The sequence below is a fragment of the Trichechus manatus genome, unplaced genomic scaffold, assembly GCF_000243295.1.
Source record: "Trichechus manatus latirostris isolate Lorelei unplaced genomic scaffold, TriManLat1.0 scaffold00143, whole genome shotgun sequence".
Classification (NCBI taxonomy): domain Eukaryota; kingdom Metazoa; phylum Chordata; class Mammalia; order Sirenia; family Trichechidae; genus Trichechus; species Trichechus manatus.
The window spans coordinates 165,614-179,287 of NW_004444079.1; the positions used below are offsets into that span (position 1 = coordinate 165,614).

Here is a 13,674-nt window from a genome sequence, read left to right on the forward strand (position 1 = left end):
ACAGCAGTCCAGGGACAAGGGCCAGAAGGCAGAAGGGGACAGGGAAGCTGGTGATAGGGAACCCAAGGTTAAGTAAGGATAGTGTTGATGTGTTGTGAGGTTGTTAACCATTGTCATAGGGCAGCATGTGTACTGTTAAATGAGAAACTATTTTGTTCTGTAAGCCGTCATCTAAAGTGAGAATAGCAGCACAATCGGAAGAGCATAGTCGATGTCAATGAACTGTGCATGCAGAAATTTTTGAAATGGTGTATCTTTGGCTATGTATGTTTTCACCAAAAAAAAAAAAAGGTCGAGAAGGGAGAGGGTTGACATGTTGTGGGGTTGTTAACCAATGTCATAAAACAATATGTGTGCTACTGTTTCATAAGAAACTATTTGTTCCGTAAGCCTTCACCTGAAGTACAATAAAAAAATTAAAAATAAATAAAATAAAAAAAGCAAATACTATGATGTTTAAAGTACAAGAATCAGAAAACAGCAATTTTTCATCTTCTGTTGTTTCAGAAAGTAAAAAAACATGAACTATATGGCCGATCACTCAGTTTTTTGTGTTAGTCCATTACTACCGTAAGTGGTGATAGTAGAATAGCTAAGCTTCTGACTCTACCCATCAGTTGAAGATAATAAAAAGGATAATTGAGCACCTGTAAAAAATCATAATAAGTATGTCTCCCTTCAGTCTCCTAAACATTTTATTTTGTTCATCATAAAAAAATTCAAATGATTCAGGTAACTGGAGCTTGCATTTTATTCTGGAATAAGAAAACAGAGTAAGTGAATCTCAGGCTCATCTTTAAAGTCTTATGCTCCCAAAATGACTAATCACATGGAGCCAGATGTGCATGAATAATCCAACTGACTCACAAAGTAACTCTGCTACCATTAAGGGCATTCAGCTGATCGTTATATTTCTGTATTCATGCCCGCAAAGACATGTTGACTAACTTTCCTTACCCATATCTAAGTTGAGTAGAGCTATTTCATGTTTAACTGACACAAGACAGAAAAACGAAAGGAAGAGGAAAAGTTCAGGGAACCAAACAAACTAAGTGAAGGTTGTTGCACAAGATGGAATTTACAGGAAAATCAAGTAAATCATTGATAAAAATTCCATGGTCAAATGAAATGTTTTCCCCCAAATAAATAAACACTTCATCCTCCCTAGAGATTAAAGTTCAAATGTGATTCTACATGAAACACTGAACTATACAGGGAGTTAAATTTTTACCCTTTACTAACTATGCATTGTGCTCTTCTCTATTCACTGGTATTTTAGGGAGAGATTACGCATATAATTTGAAAGACAATTAAAGAGAGGATAAGTATATTACTAATCTGTTTACATATCACTATTCTTAATTCACAATGAATACATTTTAATACAAATTCCTCTGCTTTTATTCACCACTCCCTCTTGCTATTATAGTTCCTTTTAAGTACGTAACACAGTTCCTGGTACATCACGAGGGCTCAAAAAATATTTGCTGAATAAATGGATAATTCTACCAGAGAGCTTTTAAGAAAAACTCTTAGAAACAGATACTATAGTGGATATAGGAAAACTTTGGTTGTCCAGCATCTAAATACCCTTCTGATTTGGGGGAAACTCCAGATATACGGGAGGCAAGAACCACTTCCTACTACAAAAGCTGAAGAGGAGCAGATATTCTCTTTTCCCCTTCCTAGAAGCTAGAACATGAGCTAGAGCATGTCTAACCGTAACTGGTACTTTAAATCTTGAGGAGTAATGTAAAGGCATAAGGTCTAACAGAGATATTTCACAGCAGATGTAGAAGACTCAAGAATGCAAAGGCATGGCTGTAAATGTCTGAGAGCAATGAAGTCCAGCAGCTTGAGGATGACTGTCCAATGACCAGTGTCAGAAGCACACTGTTTGTATAGGGAGATACAGAAATCTTGGCTATGTCTTGCTTCCCATCAATCCTTCCCCAAGCCTAATTCTCTAATCTTCTTGTCAATTCTGTGAGCTCCACAGCATTCACTATTCTTTTACTAAAGTCCTTTCCTTCTGAAGTTGGCCAGAGCTGATTTCTGTAGTTTGCACTAAAAAATTGGTACCAGAGAGTAGTTGTAGACAACAGCTTCTCAGATAATTAAGGACAATCTGGGATTGGCTTCTGGCCTAGTTGGGGTCAGTGAGTATCATGTTAGTGTTCATGGAAGGGATTTTGTAAGTCTATGACATGGAATAGTGAAATAACTAATAACCTGTGGTCACTGGGAATGAAGTATTCATTAAAGAAGATGCTCTGGGTGATCGAGAGAATGCTGCCAAGAAAAGAAAAATATGTAGGACATGAAGATTCAAGACCACGGAGTAGAGCAAGTGCTTATTCTAAGGGCACAAGATAGTTTAAAGAAAGAGAATATGAGACACAGACTGAAACCTAGGTACTTTTGAGAAAAGGGCTTTCACTCTCTTACAACAGAACTGAGGGTAGCCAAAACACAAACGAACAAACCAAATATACAAGGTTTGATGATCTAAGTTTAGAGAATTACAAGTCAGTTAAATTTGCATCCTTACTGGGACTATTATATTAAAGTTGGGGCACTGATTGGAAAAAAAATAAAAGATAATTGGAATAGGGGTATATGAGAGGATTCTGAGGGCTTGGGAGTACTCTGAGTCCCTAACCCTCACTTAACCCTCTCCTCCCTTGCTAGCTGAAATAGCCCCTCCTTCCTTATCCAATGAGACTGGTTTTATCTCGCTGGAAGAGGCATTAACCACCATGCCCAAGGGAATTACCTTGTAAGAGTACACTAATTCCCTATTTGCCTCCCCTTCCACACATATACCCTGCTCCACGAGCATGACATCATAACATGCTCTATGGGGTTAAAGAACAAAAATAGCATAAGAATTAAAGGACTCTGGTCATTTATAGGACCAAACTATGGGAAATAAGTACAGAAACAGATTCTGAGTGGTTTAGACCAAAGAAGGAAAACCAGTTTTAGACCTAGCTGAATTTGTTGATATAGGTACACTAACTAGAGATTCTGAATTCAAAAGGCTAGCTTCATTGAGTAGGGGTAGCTCTAAATGTTTATCTAGCTGGCTTATTGGAACCTGGACACAACGGTGGTCTACGCTAAAGGAGGCTGAGATGCCACAGATTTTGGGGGATAATGTGAAAGAAGGAACTCAAAGATTTGGGGATACAGGAATAATGAAAATTATTGTCACACATGTTACCTCTCCACTCATTCTCCATATATAAACCCTAGGAGGGCTACGTTTAGAGGTTTTAGAATCCAAGAGAGAAAAGTCTCCACCAATACTACAACAATTATTGCAATGAACTGGAAGATGAGACTTTCAACTACCGATTTTAGGTTCTAGAAATCACTAAGCAAAAACCCCCTGCCGCCAAAGAAAAGAAAACAAATTTTATTTTCATCTGAGAAAACTGATGCTGACCGTCAGGGGAAATACAGCAGAGGTAATACCAGAGTATGGATGGAACCCACGGTATCCCTGGTAGTGTCTCCTGGTACTACCAGGCCTAGTGGTAAAAAAAACAATGCAAGACTACTGAAACCACATATAGGTAATACCACCACAGGTGCAAATGCCACAGAAAAAAAGGTTTAGATCTCCCCCAGCAGGTAAAGAACCCTGATCTACTAAGTTGGCAAAATTAGCTGAAGGCAGACAAAAAGGGCAGGTAATGGAAAACAGAAGTCGTAAATACTACCTACAGCCTCAGGACCAATATAAAAAAATGAGAGCATCAATTCATATTTATAGTGCATTCATTGCTGTGGTATATAAATATGTATAAATTTTAACTAATTTTCCTTCCTTATCCATTTTTGTCACTATTTTATAAAGGGTATATTGGGGTAGTTAATTTTGCAATTGAATTAATAGGTTGCAGGATATAGAAATAAAGGAGAAACAAATACCATTAAAAGCTCCAACACTTGGAACTAGATTCAGCAACTGATAAGACTCTAGGTTATCTCATTTCAGGAAGAAAGTAAATGTATTTTCATTTGTACACGGAATAAATTTTTTAAAAATATAACTGTGAGGAAAAGGTATGCATAGATGTTGGATAGTCCAAGTGGCAGACTATAGTAGATATTATTTTTGCTGAACTGCTTTCTATTCGGGGTGAAACCCCAAGATCAGGGGAAGCAAGATATACCTCCCACTACAGAAGCCGATGTAGAGCAGATAATACCTCTCCCTATCCTTTGTGAGACAGCGTGTGGGTACATGCCCTAAACACAGCCAATCAATTGGTTCCACACAGATTTCTGACTCCTGGGGAATGAAGCAAAGATCACTGAGAAATTATTTTCAACACTTATGGGGGAAACATGTCCAATGACATGCCTGCAAGTAAAGTCCAGCACTGTAGTAAGTGTCTAGAGATGATGGTGCAGCAGCAATATAAGCTGAAAACTTGGCTATCCTTGCCTCCCTTGGTTCCTGCTTAAGGTTGGTTCTCCAGCCTGCCTAACAATTCTTTTATTTTCCCACTCTCCTTCCAACAAGTTCCTCTCCTGATTAATCAAGGCTGATTTACAGGACTTTCACTTAAGATGCAAGTATAGATGCACAAATACACTTTAGGATAATTATACCATCAGGGACAGAAAACAATTTACTGCCTATATCGATATTGCTTCTTGTAGCTCACTGGAAGTTAAGTAAACTGAAATGACAGACTTATGCTCCAAGTCAGAATATTTATATGTTAGCTTCTTCAATTAATATGTTAGATTGAACCAAATGAAATTATAGGTATTAAACCATGTTTTTCCTTAAAAAAAAAAAACCAAAAAAACAAAAAACAATTTGATATGGTTTAATCTAATATTTTTGGGTTGTGTTAAAAGGCACTTCAATATCTGTTTCTCCCTGCCTGGCTACTCTTAGCTAATTTTTAAAGATTTTCTTCAAATTCCTTACTTAACTGGTCTAATATTTTTAAATGCTTAGGTTTTGAAATACTACTAATAACAACACAAAATGTTTTTATACAGAACTGGCTGCGACTTAACAGAATGTCAACCTCCTCTAAGTGTGTCAATAATGGAGAACTCTGGAGAAAAACATAGATGTGTCCAATAGGAATTAATAAGAATCACAAAAATTTGTAACCAGCAGGACCAAATGATTTGATTCACATTCAGCCCTAATTTCTATCCTATTTGTCTGAAATGCCTCCTGTCAAATGGGTATTTATATTATTCTTAAAGTCATTAAAGAAAGAAGCATGTAAATTTTTTGGTAACTTATCCCAGTTCACCAAAACCTGGAAACCTATTTTTGGAGGAATTTTTTTCTTATATATTTACCTGTATCATACTTCCTACATTTCCTCTTACATACATTTTCAGAACATTAAAGGTAGTTCTTTACCAGACAATATATTAACTCTTCATATATGTAAAACTACTAAATTAAAAATTATGAATTTAGCCTCAGCATTTCTTTTCATATTCAATTATCCGAATTCCTTTAATATTTTCTCAAGGGCCTTTTTTCTAGACCTTTTCTCATATTCTCTAAACTGCACATTTGCCAGATCTTCCAAACTGCAAAACTTAGTATATCCTACAAATAGATGCAATGTGAGAAAACAGGCCAGTTTTGGGGTGAAAACATGCCCCTGGAGAAGCAGGTCAAAAAGGAATCAATGATACGCTGTATGGAGTGGGAACTATTGAAAGCAGTCAAGTACTTATTCAATCATTCTTAATATAAGTGCAAGGCTAGAAGAAATACACTGTGTAAAATGAGATAAAATAGGCTTGCTTTTGTGTTGCTTCCCCCCTTCTTTATAACCTATTATCAAAGTCCTCTCAGAAGAACCCAGTAACAAATTATTAGATTTTGCTCTACAACAACAGTTCTCAAGCTGCCTCAACACTCTCCAAAGTGTTCTCTCAGTCTGATGAGGGATTTTTACCTGAATGGCACTTCTTCCTGTGGAACATCAACATAGTAACGAATAAAAAATCTCTCAGAATCTTCTCGCTCACCATCAGTAACAACGCTGCCATTAAGTTTGGAAACTGACGGCAATCTACAAGTCAAAACCGGAATAAAGACATTATAAAATACTAAAAATATTTAGATTTCTAAATTAAAAAAAAAAATCAGTGGTTTGAGGCCTAGTGTTGTTCTCTTAAAAAGATATATTTGATATAGTAGCTATGCTTATGTACAATTACTGGTATGAACTAAAGTGGTATAAAATAAAAGAATCAATAAAATTAAAGTTTTGTTTTTGGATATGATGCAGACCTTTTATAATCATACCTTACCATTTAAACTAAGATTCTAGACCAGCAATGTCCAACTTAAATATTATGCAAGCTATAAATATTTTAATTTTAAAATTTCTAATAGCCCATTTTAAAAAGTAAAAATGAAACAGGTGAAATTAATTTTAATAATTTATTTTAAAGGGGGCAGGGAAACTAGATTAATGGAAATGGAACAACCAGAATGGAAATGTTCATGAGAATGTTCATGCATTGTTAAGAAGGTAACCAACAGCACTGAACAACTTGTACGGAAGTTGTTAAATGGGAACCTAACATGCTGTGTAAACCTTCACCAAAAACAGAATAAAATGTGTGTGTATACATATATATATTTTAGTTAACCCAATATATACAGCATATAGTCATTTCAACAGGTAATCAATATTAAAAATAATTAATGAGATATTTTACATTCTTTTTTCATATAAAGTGTTTGAAATCTGGTGTACCCTTTGCACTTACAGCACATTTCAATTCAGACAAAACATATTTCAAGCGCCCCATAGCCACACATGGCTAGTGGCTACCATATTGGACAGCACAGGTCTAGAAAGAAGCCTGTACAATTTGGTAATATAGTTCAGGAATTAATATATTATATTTACAAAACAATTATATACTGAAACCAAAGTATAAGGCCTAGTGCAAGACTTATTCTTCTTGGAAGATAAGTACCTTGAAATTTACTGCTTCAGTGAGATATTAATGTGCATGTTAACAACTGCAAAGCATTAAGGATAGGCTAGGCATTAGTTGGTCAGAATGTCAATACCCTGTTTAAAGAACCACTCACTCTTCCTTTAGAGAACCTTAAAACTGACTGTTCTCCTTCCAAAACTACTATGTGTAGGATACAGAGAGAACAAATTATAGTCCCATGACCCTTTCCACCTTAGCCAACATCGTATTGCTGCTAAAGGCTCATACAAAAATAAACAGTAGATGAACATATGAGTAGTCTGCGGGAAGTAGAGTCTGAGACAGAAAGGCAGGGGGAGTCACAGGAAGAAGGTAACAGTAATGGTAGCCATATTTAAGTTAATCTACATTCAAGAAGAAAACACAGATGTTGTTCTCTTAAGTTTTACACTAATGAAATTGCCCAATTTATAAGTATCTACACTTTAAATGGAGTACCTGGGTGCTGCAAATGGTTAACGCACTCAGCTATAGCCAAAAGGTTGGAGGTTCGAGTACACCCAGTGGTTCCTCAAAAGAAAGGGCTGTTGATCTACTTCCGAAAAATCAGCCACTGAAAACCCCATGGAGCACAGTTCTACTCTGACACACACGAAGTCACTATGAATCAGAATCAACCCAATGGCAACTGGTTTCTTTTTTTTTTGGTTTATGTTAACAGAGAAAATAAGGAAAATTAAAATAGAACCAATTCCCTATTATGCGTACTTTTCCTCATGACTCAAAATAGGACTTCAAATATTCTAAGTATCAAAAAGTATAAAAACAGATGTGTGAAGAAATTTTTCAGTGGTCCTGAAAAGCTAATTCAATTTCACATTTTCTCATCACATTACATTCCGTTTCATCCAGGTTTGGAGCTACACAGCAGCTTCTTTAAGCACCATCTACTCAAGAGATGGATAAGCTCACGATGCCCTCCTCTCAGATAGTGCATTATCCCTTTAAGGAAACAATAAACCATTGCCGTGGAGTTGATTTCCACTCACAGCAACCCTATAGGACAGAGTGGAAATGTCCCATAGGGTTTCCAAAGCTGTAGTCTTTACAGAAGCAGATTGCCACATCTTTCTCCCAAGGAGAGGCTGGTGGGTTCAAATAGCCGACCTTTCGGTTAGCAGCAGAGCACTTAACCACTGCGGCACCAGGGCTCCTTAAGGAAACAATTCACCTCAAAACGAAAGCCGAAGAACTACTGACCTGGCTATCACCAACTTCCTTCGCTCCTCAGTGGTATATGGCTCCAGAAGAGGAATTCCTAATAACCTCACTTCTTCAAGTTTGGGGAATGAATTTAGTTTGTCAATGTCTTCCCAAGAATGCAAACCTAATTTGGGAAATAGTGTTTAAGTAAATCCAGAAAAGCACACAAATAAGAAGATAAACATACCAAAAAATTATTTCAATTAATAATTTCTAAAATGTTAAAATGATCTTATACTAAAGCTATAGAGCCTGAAAATTTTCTTTATCCAAGGAAAGAGTGGAATACAGTAGAATATCATAAAAACTTCCCTATAGTCTCTCCTATCCCTGTAATCCCAGTGGTAAAGGAGAGACAGTCTTGTTTCTCAACATCCACTCATTTACTTATTCTCTACCAAACTGCTTGCAAAAAGGGTCATTGGTGGTTTCAATATGCAGGATGTATTCCATGACCACATAATAAAAAAAAGTGATGACCAACTCATTTTATTCAACTACCCAATCACAATAATAATAATAATAATTATTGATCAGAGTTGATACTGCCATACTCAGATTTTTACCTGACAAATTCTAAAATGGGGCAGAGTCAATAAAAACAGAAACTAAATATCATCTCTTTTTCAACTTGTTCTCATTTTGGGGACAGGAGAAACCAATTCAAAATTATATTAAAAACAAACACAGAAAACCTGGACCTTTGAGTAAGGAGAACATGTAGCACATGAAGATTTTTTAGTCCTAAAATGAAACTCTCCCTATGATTTTGAGGAAATGTATAATCCAAGTCAATACCCGGCACTGGTAGGAAAAATATTTCTGTAATAATGAAGCTGGTCAATTTTACAACACATTAAATCCATTTCAGAGTACAATGGAGTCCCTTCCTATTTCTATCAACCTTCAACAAGGGAAAAGGCAGAGGAGCAATTTCTGAGGACTCTGGTGTATAACTATCCCAAGTCACAACCATCCTCTTCCCTTCAGAATGGTATTTCCGTCTAGGAGGAAGAAGAGAGTTAGCTCAAGAGGTATGGAATTATGAAACGAATAGCTTCCTTATGAAAAATGCTGGTTTTTAAAACTTATTTCCCATGCTTATAAACCCTATGGTGAATAAAGCTAAAGGTTATTTTTTTCAGCTGTAGGTTAGAGTTATTATTAGTTATGTAGCTGTTTTAAGAAATGTGCAAAAAATATTCATTCCTATGAAATCACAGAAAAGTAGAGTAAGCATCTGAAAAAGCACAGTAGGTTGGAATTCCACAACCTAAATCCAGATAAAATGTCTGTTCATTTTACAAAGTTTGTAGTTCTTTGTATTCTGCCTTTTACTATCTAATTCATCAGTTTCATTTCACTCCTTTCACAGCATAACCCCTTTAGTACATGAACTATATATGTGAATATAATGCTATGTCATTTAATATTTATCAGAGCATTTATGAAAATGCCTTAAATTTAGCCAATCAATAGGCATCTGCATATCACCAGTGAAAATTCATCCTATAAGAAGGTAGAGATATGACTGAAAGAAATACACTTTCATTTTATTTCATGCATAAACTTAGATTAATTTGCATGCAGAATGAGAACAAGCCTGTACTAACCTGACTTATGAAGGCTGATGGACCGTAGATTAGGAAATAACCTTGCCAGTGAATCACCAGGCTCCTCAATAGCATTTAAATGATTGTTGGCCAGGACAAGGGTATCCAGGGAAGGAAACATAACTCCTAACTTCCGTATTTCAGTCCAGTCTTGGAGGTTATTGTCTGTTATATGTAGTAGTTTAAGAGAATGACAGCAAATAGAAGGACAAGACACTGTTTCATAGTCATTAAGGCACAGGAAAAGCTCCTCCAAACTGCAGAGAAAAAAGGAAATATTTCATTGTTGAAAGCAGAAAGTTTCTATTTTGCACTTATTTTCATTCATTTAACAAATAAGTAACTGCCTACTATGTGTGAGTCTCTGCTAGTGTTGCAGAGGAAACAAAGATTTCTCCCTGGAGCTTAAAATACAGCTGGGAAGACAAAACAGGCCAATATCAAATTAATTTTGTGCTTAAATAATTAAGTGATAAATTAAGCAGTACTAAATGTAAGTACAGTAGTAATTCATATCAGATAAAATTGAAATTGAAGGCAGAATAATCAGGAAAGGATGTGTGGCCTTGAAGGAGGGGTGAACTTGCACAAGTGGAGAGGAGATGGAAGAAAATTCCAGAAACAACATGAACAAATGTTTAGAAACGGAAATAATAACTACTATTTATTAAATTCCTACCCTGTGCCAGGTGCTTTGTATATTTCACTTCTATTTCTGCAAGATAGATACAATTATTCCCATTTTGCAGACAAGGCAACTGAGCTCAAAGAGGTTAAGTAGCTTGCCAAAGGTCATATAGTTAGTAAATGGAACTGGGATTTAAAAGTTCATTCTATGCCATGCTGCATGATGCATGCAGTGAGGAAACCAGTCGTCTTAGAGTGAAAGTGAGAAACTAAGTTGGAATAAGTAAGGTGAGACCAGATTCTGAAGGGCTTCGATAATTTCCATTTTTAGATAGTAGAAAAAACCTACAACTTCATTTATTTCTTTAAATTACTCCCTTTGAACACTTACGTGCATATATAATGATAGATACAAACAACATATAGAAAGCATTTCTAAACTGACAAATGAAAATAAAATTTCTTGCTTAAATTATTGAAAAGAATCTAAAAATATCCATTTTCCTATCAGGCCAACTAGACACTTAATCATCTAAGTGTTAACATTTTTTAGAGATAAATATGCTTTTTTTCCTCTCAAAGAAAAGGGCTAATGGGGCAAAATTCTTAAATCAGGTAATCAGAAGATTAAAATGGAGAAAGGCTGGGTTGATCCAAAGTGATAAATACTTCTCAGGGATATCTTCTAGCCAAAGGATGACATATCCTATATCTTGGTGCTACTCAACACCCTGAACAGTATTCCAATGGAAATGCTATTAGATTACCCTAACATCATCATTCTAATTACTTCATTTTTCTAACCTCATTCTCCAATCAGTCTGCAGTTCTAGTATTTCTGAGATGAGAGATCAGCAGTAATGCTATTTAATAACACAGATGGCAATACAGCTCCCTCTCCATCACGGTATCTGGGCTTACTCTGGTAACTCCTGAAGTATCGTGTGGACTGTCTCCCAAGAAGCTTTGCTGTTGTTGAGGACAAGTTTGCGAACCCCAGAGAAGGACCCAGCACATGTTCTTTCTAAAACCGACAAATTCAGAGGGTTGGAACTCAGGTTTAGAAACTCCAACTGGGGAACATTTGACACAATTTTACTGACCTAAGGAGAAAAAAAGAAAAGACATCAGGCATAATCAGCTTTTAAACAGCAATCACACTCATGAAAGCCTAGGTGAGTGGGTCTCCAGGCAGAGAAATATTTACATTAGAGAGTCCTATACAGTGATGCGGCATAAGTAATTTCCACAAATCTTGGAAAATTATTTAATCTCTTCTATAAAATAATGGCATAACTGATAGTTAATTGTACAAAAGAAAGATTCCCTATGTTGCCTTTAGCAAATTTTCTGATTCTGCTCTACACGATGATGTTCTCTTTGATAAATGACGAAAAGATATTTTAGATGACATATTAGGCTACAACATCCTAAGGAGCTGAGATTGGGCCCTGTAATTCTCTTTGAATATCCTCCTTCCCCCATTCCCAGCACAATGTTAAGGTTTATTGAAGACCACAGGATAACAATTCATGTGCTCAAACCTCACTGTATAGTCATAATCACTTCAAAAACAGTTTCAGCTTGTTTCAAAGATGTATTAACTTTAAAATATTTTTACTTAAAAGCAAAGAGAATCCATAACTGCATAATGAAGGAGAAAACATGATCATCAATTTAATAATTTAGCTAGCAACTTATCAGGAAGGAAAAAGAAAGGAAATGAGCATTATAGACCTTTACTATTTGCTCTGCATAGTACTAGTCTTTTTGATATAGCTTATTCCATTAAGTTCTCAAAATAACTTGCAAGATAACACTACTTTCATTTTAATAAATGAGGAAACCTGAAGCTCAGAGGTGTTAAGTAATTTGACTAAATTATTCACAGTCAAAAAAGCCAAATCTGGAATTTAAAAATCAGAGCTACTGTTTTTTCCAGTATACCACAACTAGTAAATCATTCTGGAGCCCTGATGGCGCAGTGGTTAAGAGCTCGGCTGCTAACCAAAAGGTCAGCAGTTCAAATCCACCAGCCACTCCTTGGAAACCCTATGGGGCAGTTCTACTCTGTCATATAGGGTTGCTATAAGGTCGCTATGAGTTGGAATCGACTCAATGGCAACGGGTTTGGGTTTTCAGTAAATCATCCAAATCCCAGTTTCCTCATTTGCAAAACATGAAAAATAAAATAGGACCCATTTATTTTATAGGATTGCTGGTAGGAATAAATGAGATATACATGTAAAGCACTTAGTACAGTAATCGGTACATCTTTTAGAAATCTGTTTCCTTACTTCACCCCAAAAGATAGGAAACTCTTATGAAAGCAGGGACAGTACTTACCTAGTTCACTACTGCATAGCGGGCACTTAATATTTATTGAATCAGTTAATGGCACAAAATCATTCAGTACGTGCTAATTATTATTAATATGATTAGTCAGGAGCCCTGGTGGCACAGTGGTTAAAACACCTGGCTGCTAACTGAAAGGTCAGTTGTTAGAACTCACCAGACACTCTGCAGGAGAAAGATGTGGCAGTCTGCTTCCATAAAGATTTACAGCCTTAGAAACCCGACCGAGCAGTTCGACTTTGTCCTACAGGGTCACTATCAGTTGGAATCGACTTGACGGCAATGGGTTTGGTTTTCTGGTTATAGTAAGGAACTAATATCTCAACCCTGACTATACACCAGAATCACTGGTAGAACTTTAAAAATAAACTGACTGCCAGGCTCCACCATACAGGATTGAATGAGAAGCTTCACAGGTGGGACAACCTTCAGGGTTGGAACCCAGGTATATGTTTCTTTTCAGAACTCCATAGGTAGTGCCAAAGGACTACCAGAGTTGAGAAATAACAGGTAGAAAGAAAAAGCAATCAGTACTTGCAATCAGATCTACTGTGTAATGTCCAGTTCAGGAGCTTTAAAATCAGTGAGAAGTCAATTAATTCCAAGAAGGCTCAGAGAAGTAGGTCAGAAGGAATGGTCCTTACGCTATTTCATCGATTCCACAGACTTGCCCTTTGAAGTGGGTGTCATTTTCATCCTCATCGTACAAATGAAGAAGTGAACTATCTTTTAGAGAAAAAGCACTAGGCTTCAGCTTAAAATGTTCTTCTAGTACCAGTAAGGAATTTATACCAGTCTGCACATATTCTCTTGTGTGATCTCTTTTGTGATCAAATGGTAACACACACTCATATTCTCT

General features: G+C 36.2%; 1 protein-coding gene across 5 annotated transcripts in view; it reads right to left on the reverse strand.

The window, feature by feature from the left end:
• TBCEL (tubulin folding cofactor E like) overlaps positions 1 to 13,674 on the reverse strand; it is an 81,697-nt gene that overhangs the window by 23,057 nt on the left and 44,966 nt on the right. For all 5 annotated transcript variants that reach the window (XM_004385612.2, XM_023739905.1, XM_023739904.1 and 2 more), the window contains 4 exons: positions 11,382 to 11,563; positions 9,834 to 10,090; positions 8,218 to 8,344; positions 5,958 to 6,074 (listed from right to left, as the gene is read on the reverse strand). In XM_004385612.2, coding sequence (XP_004385669.1) covers positions 5,958 to 6,074; positions 8,218 to 8,344; positions 9,834 to 10,090; positions 11,382 to 11,563 — 683 coding nt within the window. The remainder of the gene's footprint in view (positions 1 to 5,957; positions 6,075 to 8,217; positions 8,345 to 9,833; positions 10,091 to 11,381; positions 11,564 to 13,674) is intronic.